Genomic DNA, 9,002 nt, shown 5'->3' on the forward strand with positions numbered 1-9,002 from the left:
CCTTTCCTGTTTTGAGGGCTTCCCTGATAGCTCAGTTCGTAAAGAATCCACCTGCAATGCAGGAGACCCTGGTTCAATTCCTGGGTCGGGAAGATCCCCTGGAGAAGGGATAGGATACCCACTCCAGTATTCTTGGGCTTCCCTTGTGGCCCAGCTGGTAAAGAATCTGCCTGCAGTGCGGGAGACCTGGGTTTGATCCCTAGGTTGGGAAGACCCCCTGGAGAAGGGAAAGGCTACCCACTCCAGTATTCTGGCCTAGAGAATTCTACGGACTCTATAGTCCATGGGGTCACAGAGTTGGATGCAACTGAGCAACTTTCACTTTCACTTTTCTGTTTTGAAACTTTTTATTTTGTATTAACAATGTTAACAGAGCCAATTAACAGTGTTGTCATAGTGTCAGGTAGGCAGCAAAAAGATTCAGTCATACCTATACATGTATCATCACCAATCAATGGACATGAACTTGGGCAGACTCGGGGAGATGGTGAAGGACAGGGAAGCCTGGAACGCTGCAGTCCACGAGGTCAAGAAGAGTCGGACTCGACTTGGTGACAGAACAACAAAAGCCATGTATACATTCTCCTCCCTCCTCCCCTCCCATACAGGCTGCCACATAACCTGAGCAGACTTCCATGTGGGGACCTCCGTTCTTGTCTCCGTTGGTCCATCCAGGGCTCTCAGGAGGGGAGACCCTAGGAATACGTAAGAGAAGCTGGTGGAGGGAGAATGGAGAAGGGATGAGCCATAAATTCCCAACCTGCAGAAGCTCTGCCAGCCAGCCCCGCCTCCCCGCGCACAGGCCAACCCTGCTGTCTTGGCAGCAGGCATAGGAACTGGCCCTGGGCGAGTTCCCCGGGTAAAAGGTGCAACCTGGGCGTGGGCTGGTTTCCTTGTGAAGGCTGTTGCTTCCCCTCAGGCTCCCCCACGCTGCTGCTGAGTAATCTGCAGGCTGCAATCTGTTGGTGGAGGTACTCTTTCAACACGGAGTGTCAGGCTCCCAGGTACACAGGCTCTGTGTGTGCCAGGAGCCGGGCTTCTGTCCCTCTTCCAGGGAAGCCTCCCTCCCCGCTGGCAAGTGGGGCCCCCGCCCTGCCTCCCTGCCTCGCTCTTTTAGGCTGCCCTGTCCTCCCCTGGGAACCGGGTCAGGGGACCTGCTGGCAGGTGTCATGGGGCATGAATCAGGTCTGAGCGGGAGGGTTAATTGGATGATTTCTCTGGTCAATAGCCAATCTCTTACACTCCCCATGAGAGAATTAGGAATCTGTGTATGTGTTGGATCATCTCATTGTGGCAGAAGTTTAGGTTACTGGAAACCACGTTTCGGCCAAGAATGACTCAGCGGACTTTTCCATGCTCTTCATGAAGAGTTTGGGCTTCCCTGGTGGTGCTGTGGTAAAGAATCCACCTGCCAATGTAGGAGACGCAAGTTTGATCTCTGGATTGGGAAGGAAATGGCAACCCACTCCAGTATTCTTGCCTGGGAAATCCCATGGACTGAGGAGCCTGGAGGGCTGCAGTCTATGGGTCAGACACGACTTAGCAACTAAACAACAGCAACAAAGTGGAAAATTTAATTTCACGCAGGTACGTGATTTCAAAGGGGTGAAGGCTGGCTGGCATTTCAGCTGGTGGCTCAGCAAGGCAACATATCCCTCTGATTGGCCTATGTTTTCCAGGTTAATGGATTTTCCAAGGCACCTTGACTTGTGCTGAGGAAGAGGATAAGGCATTCAAATGGTTCATATGTAAGACCTGACAACCTGTGAACTGGGTTTCTCTTCTATACACATGTCAGTTTGATTCACCAGAGCATTACTAGGCCTCATGGATGCCATTAGTCAGAGTGATAAATTCTGGGGATTTGGTAAGGGCAGACACTCAGTCCTGCCCTTGGGAAGTTAGCTCATGGTTCAAGGCCGGACTTACACACAAATAAACAAAGAGAAATGATGGTGCAGCATGATCAAAGGGTAAGGAAGAATTCATTCTGTTGAATAAAGCAGGGAATCAGGGAAGGCTTCCTGGAAGACGTGAAATCTCACATGAGTCTGGAAGGATAAATGGAAATGAATGCTTTCCAGCTGTAGTCCTTTTGGTGATCTCATGCTTGGCCGCTTGTCATTCTGGCTTTGAGCACGAACAATTAATTCAACTGTAACATGAATAGAAAGAAGAAAGCATTCACTAACATTGCAGGTAAGTTTATCCCAGACTTCTTAGTAATTTTTTCTCCTATAGCTCTGTTGATGGGGTTCATGGTCTTTGCCCTTTATGAAGTGGTCCACAGTGTGAAAACTGTGAAAGGCCCTGGGTGAATGAACATCTGATAAGTATGTAAGTTGAAGAAAGTCTATTGGGCCTGGAGTTAGGATGTTAAGTCATGTAATTCTTTTGACTTTTCTCTTTTAAAATTACTATGAATTCCTCCAGGGAAAGGACAGTTTCTTACTTCTCTGCCTTCCAAAAGCCAGCCCATGCCTCTCGTCTCATTTTACAAATGTGGAATATACTTGTGGTTTTCCTTGTGTCTCTGTTCCCAGGTAGAATCCTAAACCTATAGCTCATGTTCCATTTTTGGGAATGTCCTTCTCTGGTTCTCCAGGTTTAGAAGTCTGGATCCTTCTTGTTTGTTCCAATAACATAAAGGTCAGAATGTTCAAAGTGTTTCCAGACCAACCTTTCTAATTATTTGGCTAAGCCAGTTGGAAGGACAGTCTTCCCTGGTGGCTCAGTTGGTAAAGAATTCCCCTGAAATGCAGGAGATGCTGATTCAATCCCTGGGTAGGGAGGACTCCCTGGAGAAGGAAATGGCAGCCCAGTCCAGTATTCTTGCTTGGGAAATCCCATGGACAGAGGACCCTGGCAGGCTACAGTCCATGGGGTCGCAAAGAGTAGGACATGACTAAGTGACTAAACCACCACCACCTTGGAAGGACTCTCCAGCTTGCTTCATTTTGACTGAAGTTCTCCAGGCCTGTACATGCAGACTGCATATGTAATCTCAAACGGGTCCTGGGACAAGAGGAAATCCGGCAGATGCCTGAGTAAACCAGGGCCCAGCTGGAGACCTCTGGCCTCAGACAAAAAAATTCTATTTAAGGAAGAAAAAAGATCCAAACCACCTCCTCTGGCTCCATCAGATCCTTCCAAAGCTAGGAACTGGCTGTGAATCTCCCTGTTTCTACCACTCTGCAAGCTGGACTTTGCAGAGGGTGAACTTTTCTAGAAGAGGAGCAGACGAGAAGAGGTCTGCAGTTTGCTGTTGGTGTCATCTGTATCAATAAGTCTGGGTGCAGAATTGTGGAGGTGAGAGAGGAGAAGAGACATCAGAGTGAGCCTGGACTGCCTGAGTTCTGTCTGTAACTGTGCATTCTGTGTAGAAGCAGCATGCCAGTCTTGACGAGGCCAGCTCTGTGCTGGACGCTAGGGCGTACAACCGTGAGATGCGGTCCCAGCTTCCCCAGTCACTGCCCAGTGGCGGGGAGAGAGGGATGCCAACACACCTTTAGAGGGGTAGAGGGGGCGTGACCCCACCATTGGAAGCCATGGTGAGTTTCTGGGCTTCTGAGCTGAGTCCAGAAGGATACGTGGAGGTTGCCCAGAGTGGGAGTGGGTGGGGAGACTCCAGGCAGAGTGATCGAAAGTGGAGGGGCTAAGGAGAGAGAAGGAAGAGATACGTGAGACTTGGCATGGTGGGGTGGGAGGTGAGGAGCAAGGAACCACAGGTGAAGTCAAATCATTCTGGATGGAACAGGAGAGCGAGGTGGGTTTATGAAGGTACCTGCTCCACCTCCGGAGGTCATATTCCGTATCGCGACCTGTCAGTGAGGGGCGGGCAAACAGACAACTTTTGGAGGCAGCCGTTTTCACTGTGGACCCCTCTGGCCACTGGAGTTCTGAATAGTGATCATTGTGTTTCTACCTGTAAGCCATTAAATAAATATCAGTGATGCTGGGAAAGATTGAGGGCAGGAGGAGAAGGGAATGACAGAGGATGAGATGGTTGGATGGCATCACCGACTCAATGGACATGAGTTTGAGCAAACTCTGGGAGATAGTAAAGGATAGGGAAACCTGGTGTGCTGCAGTCCATGAGGTTACAAAGAGTCAGACAGGACTTAGGGATTGAAGAAGAAGAAACACATATCAAAATGTTTTCTCATGCATCATGCGTCACAGGCAGCCAAGGAGAACACAGGGCAAGAGAGAACAGGCGACCACTCACTAGTTAGGTGGTCTTCCAGCCACCACTTAAGATGGCTGAGTGTCAGTCTTCCTATCTATCAGGTGGGGATAATGACACTTCCCTCAGCTGGTGGCTGCGAGGTCTGAACAAAATTACTGCATGGAGGCCCACAGGAAGCCCCTGATGCCCCCCTGGATAACTGTACTGTTATCCAGATGGGTAAGAGCCCTTAATCTCTCTACCAGTCATATCAGGATGTTCATCCTAAGACCCATCCTCCCAACTCCCTAGATAAAGCACCTGCTGCTTTTGCCCAGTTTAGCAAATGAATCTTTGTTCATGCCTGTGACATAGGGGTGCTGTCTTTGAGAAGGCTAAAACTGGGTAAGTGTCCCAGGCCAGTAATATACATTTCTGCATGATTTACAAGTTCTCATGGAGGAGGGGGGAACTTCCCTGGTGGTCCAGTGGTTAAGACTTTGCATTTCAATGTAGGGGGTGCTGGTTTGATTCCTGGTCTGGGAACTAAAATCCCACATGACTTGCAGTCAAATAACCAAATCTCAAAACACAAAGCAATATTGTAATAAATTCAGTGAAGACTTAAAAAAAAAATGGTCCACATCAAAAAATCTTTACAAAACCACGAAGTTCCCTTGGGTATCCTCTTTCACTTTGTCCCCTCCTACTCCAGAGCCTTGTGTAATATTGCTGCTCTCTGTGGCCTGGTGACTTGTGTTCACCAGCTTCCACTGGCCCCCCTAAGGCTGCCTTTGCATTTCTAGTTAGACTTTCCCTTATCTTACTGTTTCTCTGAGCCTCAGACTTCATCTGCTTCTATTGTTTTGTGGGCATGAACATACATCAAAATGGGTTACAGGTGACAATAACAGAGATTGTGTTTTGGGGATGGACCCCATGCTCTCCAGCCAACCATGTCCCTGTTCCTAGTGATGCCCCAGGCTGGTGTTCAAAGGAGTCCTGGGTGCTTTCAGCCTCCTACACTCTCACCTCTTCTCTGCTTCTTGTCATGAAATTCAGACCAACTAGAGATGCTTGGTCTAATCTCCTGAAAGGACTCCTCATTATGGCCCTATGAGGCTGGTGTGTTGATGTTATCTGGGAGAGACTGTAGTTACTGTGATGAGGAAAGCAGAAGAGAGAAATGGAGTCCGTACTGATCAAATGTGTAATCAGAAGACATCATTGAGGTCTGATGAGGCTGTTCAGGGTCTATTTCCCTTGAGATGCTTCTTGAAAGACAGCAGCTTGAAAAAAGGAGCAAGATGAGATTCATGGAGACAGCATTTCAAAAGGGAGCATAGGCACAACTAAACTAAGCTCAGAGTAACAGAAGAGGAAAGTGCACATTAAAAAAAAATAAAAAATCATCAAATGCCTGTGGATCTTATGAGTGGCAAACTCTCTCTGCAAAGTATGTGTTTGTGTTTTGAGTGACTAAGACTCCAGAGACAAGTTTAAACACATAAGCCCAGTTTAAAGGTAAATAAGATAATGTTGGAGGAAATTCACGACACAATGTTCCTTTCTGTATAACACGTTTCCTTTGAAATTCAGAATATACATTGCTTAAAAATGACACAGCAGCTACCACATAGTGAACTGAACAACCTTTTTCATAGCATCCTAGCAGTGGAAACAGCTTCCGAGGGAATTGCTTGATGGCATTCATGTGGTTAGGGAAGCAAATAGAGATGTTCAATATTTCTTTATGGATTGAAGTAGGAGATACACCTAGCACTGTCTTCGGAAGTCAGAATTAAGCATGAAAATAATAAACATTCATCTATTTAATAAATATTTATTGAGCCCCTACTATGTACTGGCATGTTGTGCCAGTATGTATTTTTTTACGTGTTAAATGTAAAGGGATTTAGGGAAGGGAGCACTAGGGTTCTAAAGATAAGTCAGATAGTACCTGGAGGTCAACTATGAAACCCCAGAGATTCTTAGGTGGAGCAAACCAGATCATTTTAACCAGTGTGGCTCTTCCTTTGATGCCAAGGGCAGTAATCCAATAATGAACTTTGAGGTAGGTCTTGTATGTTTATGATCCACCTTAATTTAAAAACAGCCTGCAGTGGACTTAGGGAGAGAATGAATACTTCTAGAGACAGAAAGGTCTCCATGCCTTACACAGTGGCTGGCTTCAAGAATCCTTTGCATTTTGTTTGCTGAGTTCTTCAGCAACAAGTATTTAAAAGCTGGAAGGAAGACCAGGGAAGAGGAGGAGAGGGAGGAGGAGGGAGGTAGCGGCGCCGTGGCAGAGGAGCAGGAGCAGGAGGGGGATGGCGAGGAGAAGGCTCCTGGGTGGCATGGCGCTCCTGCTCCTCCAGGTGCTGCCCGGCCCCCTGTCAGTCAGGGCTGAACCCCCGCAGGATAAGGAAACCTGTGTGGGTACCAACAATCAGAGCTACATCTGTGACACAGGACACTGCTGTGGACAGTCTCAGTGCTGCAGCTACTACTATGAACTCTGGTGGTTCTGGCTCGTGTGGACCATCATCATCATCCTGAGCTGCTGCTGTGTCTGCCACCACCGCCGAGCCAAGCATCGACTTCAGGCCCAGCAGCGGCAGCATGAAATCAACCTGATCGCCTACCGGGAAGCCCATAATTACTCAGCGCTGCCATTTTATTTCAGGTTTTTGCCAAACTATTTACTACCTCCTTATGAGGAAGTGGTGAACCGACCTCCAACTCCTACCCCACCATACAGTGCCTTCCAGCTCCAGCAGCAGCAGCAGCAGCAGCAGCTGCTGCCTGCACAGTGTGGCTCTGCAGGCAGCAGCCCCCCAGGCACCGACCCCACCAGGGGCTCCCAGGGGGCTCAGAGCAGCCCCTTGTCTGGGCCCAGCAGAAGTAGCACGCGACCTCCAAGCGTCACTGACCCTGAGCCCTCTGACGTGCCAGCAGACCCAGCAGCCACCAAAACCTCTGGCATGGAGCCCAGCGGCTCTGTGGCTGGCCTGGGGGAGGTGGACCCCACGGCCTTCCTGGACAAGGATTCCGAATGTAAGGAGGAGCTTCTGAAAGAGTACAGCTCCGAGCAGGGCAGTGCCCTCCCTGACAACAAAGACAAGACACCCGGCAGACACCGCCACTTCACGGGTGACTCAGGCATCGAGGTGTGCGTGTGCAACCGGGGCCACCATGACGATGACCTCAAAGAGTTCAATGCGCTCATCGACGATGCTCTGGACGGGCCCCTGGACTTCTGCGACAGCTGCAACGTGCGGCCACCTGGTGACGAGGAGGAAGGTCTCTGCCAGCCCTCTGAGGAGCAGGCCCGGGAGCCCAGGCATCCACACCTGCCAAGGCCGCCTGCCTGCCTACTGCTGAACACCATCAACGAGCAGGACTCCCCAAACTCCCAGAGTAGCAGCTCCCCCAGCTAGAGCAGGTCCTGGCTATACCTGAGAACTTGGCGATGCAACCAGGGTAGGGGAAAACCATGCGAGAAGCATTAAGTAACTGTGTTCCTTTCCCCGCAACCCCTGCTCCTGCATTTTCCTGCATCTCCAGGTACAGTTTGGGGTGTGGGTGGCTTGCCCCCAACAGAAGCACAGTGCCGTGGAGGGCTGAGAAGTTATCCTATGACTCATTCCTCATACCCACCCCATTCCCCTTTACCTCTTTTAAAGTCACATCTCACTACCTGCTTGGGTCAGGGAGATGTGTGTTCAGAAGCCCCCAAGGAGGGAATGAGACCGTGCCCTGAGGTGACTCTTGGTGATGGAATGGATGTGCTTTCCGGTGTTAGTTTATGAGAACCTCGCTGCATCTCTGTCCAGAGGAGGTGGCTAGTCTCAGCCCTGGATGAAGAAGGAAGCTAACAGAGGCCCAGGGATTGTCGCCCCTTGCTACCAGCATCTGTGGAGCCAGAATTGTGTTCTGCTGTGGTGGGGAGGAGAGTTGACTGGCAGTTGTGTGGTGGGTTGGTGAGGGACTTGTGCTCTCAAATTCCAGGTGACAAGCTCACGGTGCCAGGGTGTCCTGGAGGGGCCCCTCCCTTTTCAGCAGGATCTGGCTGGCTGCAGGCTGGTTCCAGGCTGGAAGATTATATACCTGCCTTTTTTGTTTTGTTTTGTTTTTTAAAGAAAAAAACAACAACAAAAGCAAGCTGAAAACAAGAACTTGACCAATGGGCAGGCAAGAATTCTGTTATGGAAAAGGGAAGTTTGTCTTTTTCTCAACTTGGCCTTCAAAGAGCCTGGCTATAGTTGAGCCAGGAGATACATAATGTGCAGGCTTGGGTGGGGGCTGTCTCTGGAACTCCTGTGGATGAGCAGGAGGCCCTGCAGTGTGACAGCGGACGGAGGTGCAACTTCCCATTGTCTCTGCCCTTTGATCTGCACCCATGGGTGACCAGTGCCCTCCCCTCATCCCAGACACACGTCTACGGGCCTGCACATCTCACTGTTCTCGACGAACAAATGAGGCTGTGGGTCCTGAGAAAGGGCAGGCCCACAGTCTGGCTCTCACACAGTATTTTCTCTTGATTCTAAATTAAGTTGTTTTGTTTATTTGTTTGTTTTTTCAAACTGACCACTTGGAAAAAAAATGCCTTGGTTATCTGTGGTTTTCATGCCCTTTGCCTGCTCCGCAGCACCCCTTGAGTGGGGTATCTAATTTTTGTAGCCTATGTAAAGAGTCTCAGTGGCCCATATAGGAGGGTGTAGGCAGCCCTTCTGAAGGACCACAGGATCCTTAATTCCTGTAGTTTTGCTTCAGAAACCAGGTGAGCTTTGATAGGAATAATCTGAATGGAGAAAGCAAACTGCCGAAACTA

General features: G+C 49.4%; 1 protein-coding gene across 1 annotated transcript; it reads left to right on the plus strand.

Moving 5' to 3' along the window:
- Positions 1-6,495: 6,495 nt before the first annotated feature.
- Positions 6,496-8,785, plus strand: LOC114116351 (WW domain binding protein 1-like). Its single transcript, XM_042254140.2, has one exon. The coding sequence runs from the start codon at positions 6,499-6,501 to the stop codon at positions 7,606-7,608; it is 1,110 nt and encodes a 369-aa protein (XP_042110074.1). The 5' UTR covers positions 6,496-6,498; the 3' UTR covers positions 7,609-8,785.
- Positions 8,786-9,002: the final 217 nt, after the last annotated feature.

This window comes from Ovis aries, chromosome 9 (genome assembly GCF_016772045.2).
Source record: "Ovis aries strain OAR_USU_Benz2616 breed Rambouillet chromosome 9, ARS-UI_Ramb_v3.0, whole genome shotgun sequence".
NCBI lineage: Eukaryota > Metazoa > Chordata > Mammalia > Artiodactyla > Bovidae > Ovis > Ovis aries.

Excerpts from the sequence above, each read along its gene's own strand:
- LOC114116351 (XM_042254140.2), top strand. The coding sequence starts at position 6,499 with ATGGCGAGGAGAAGGCTCCTGGGTGGCATGGCGCTCCTGCTCCTCCAG.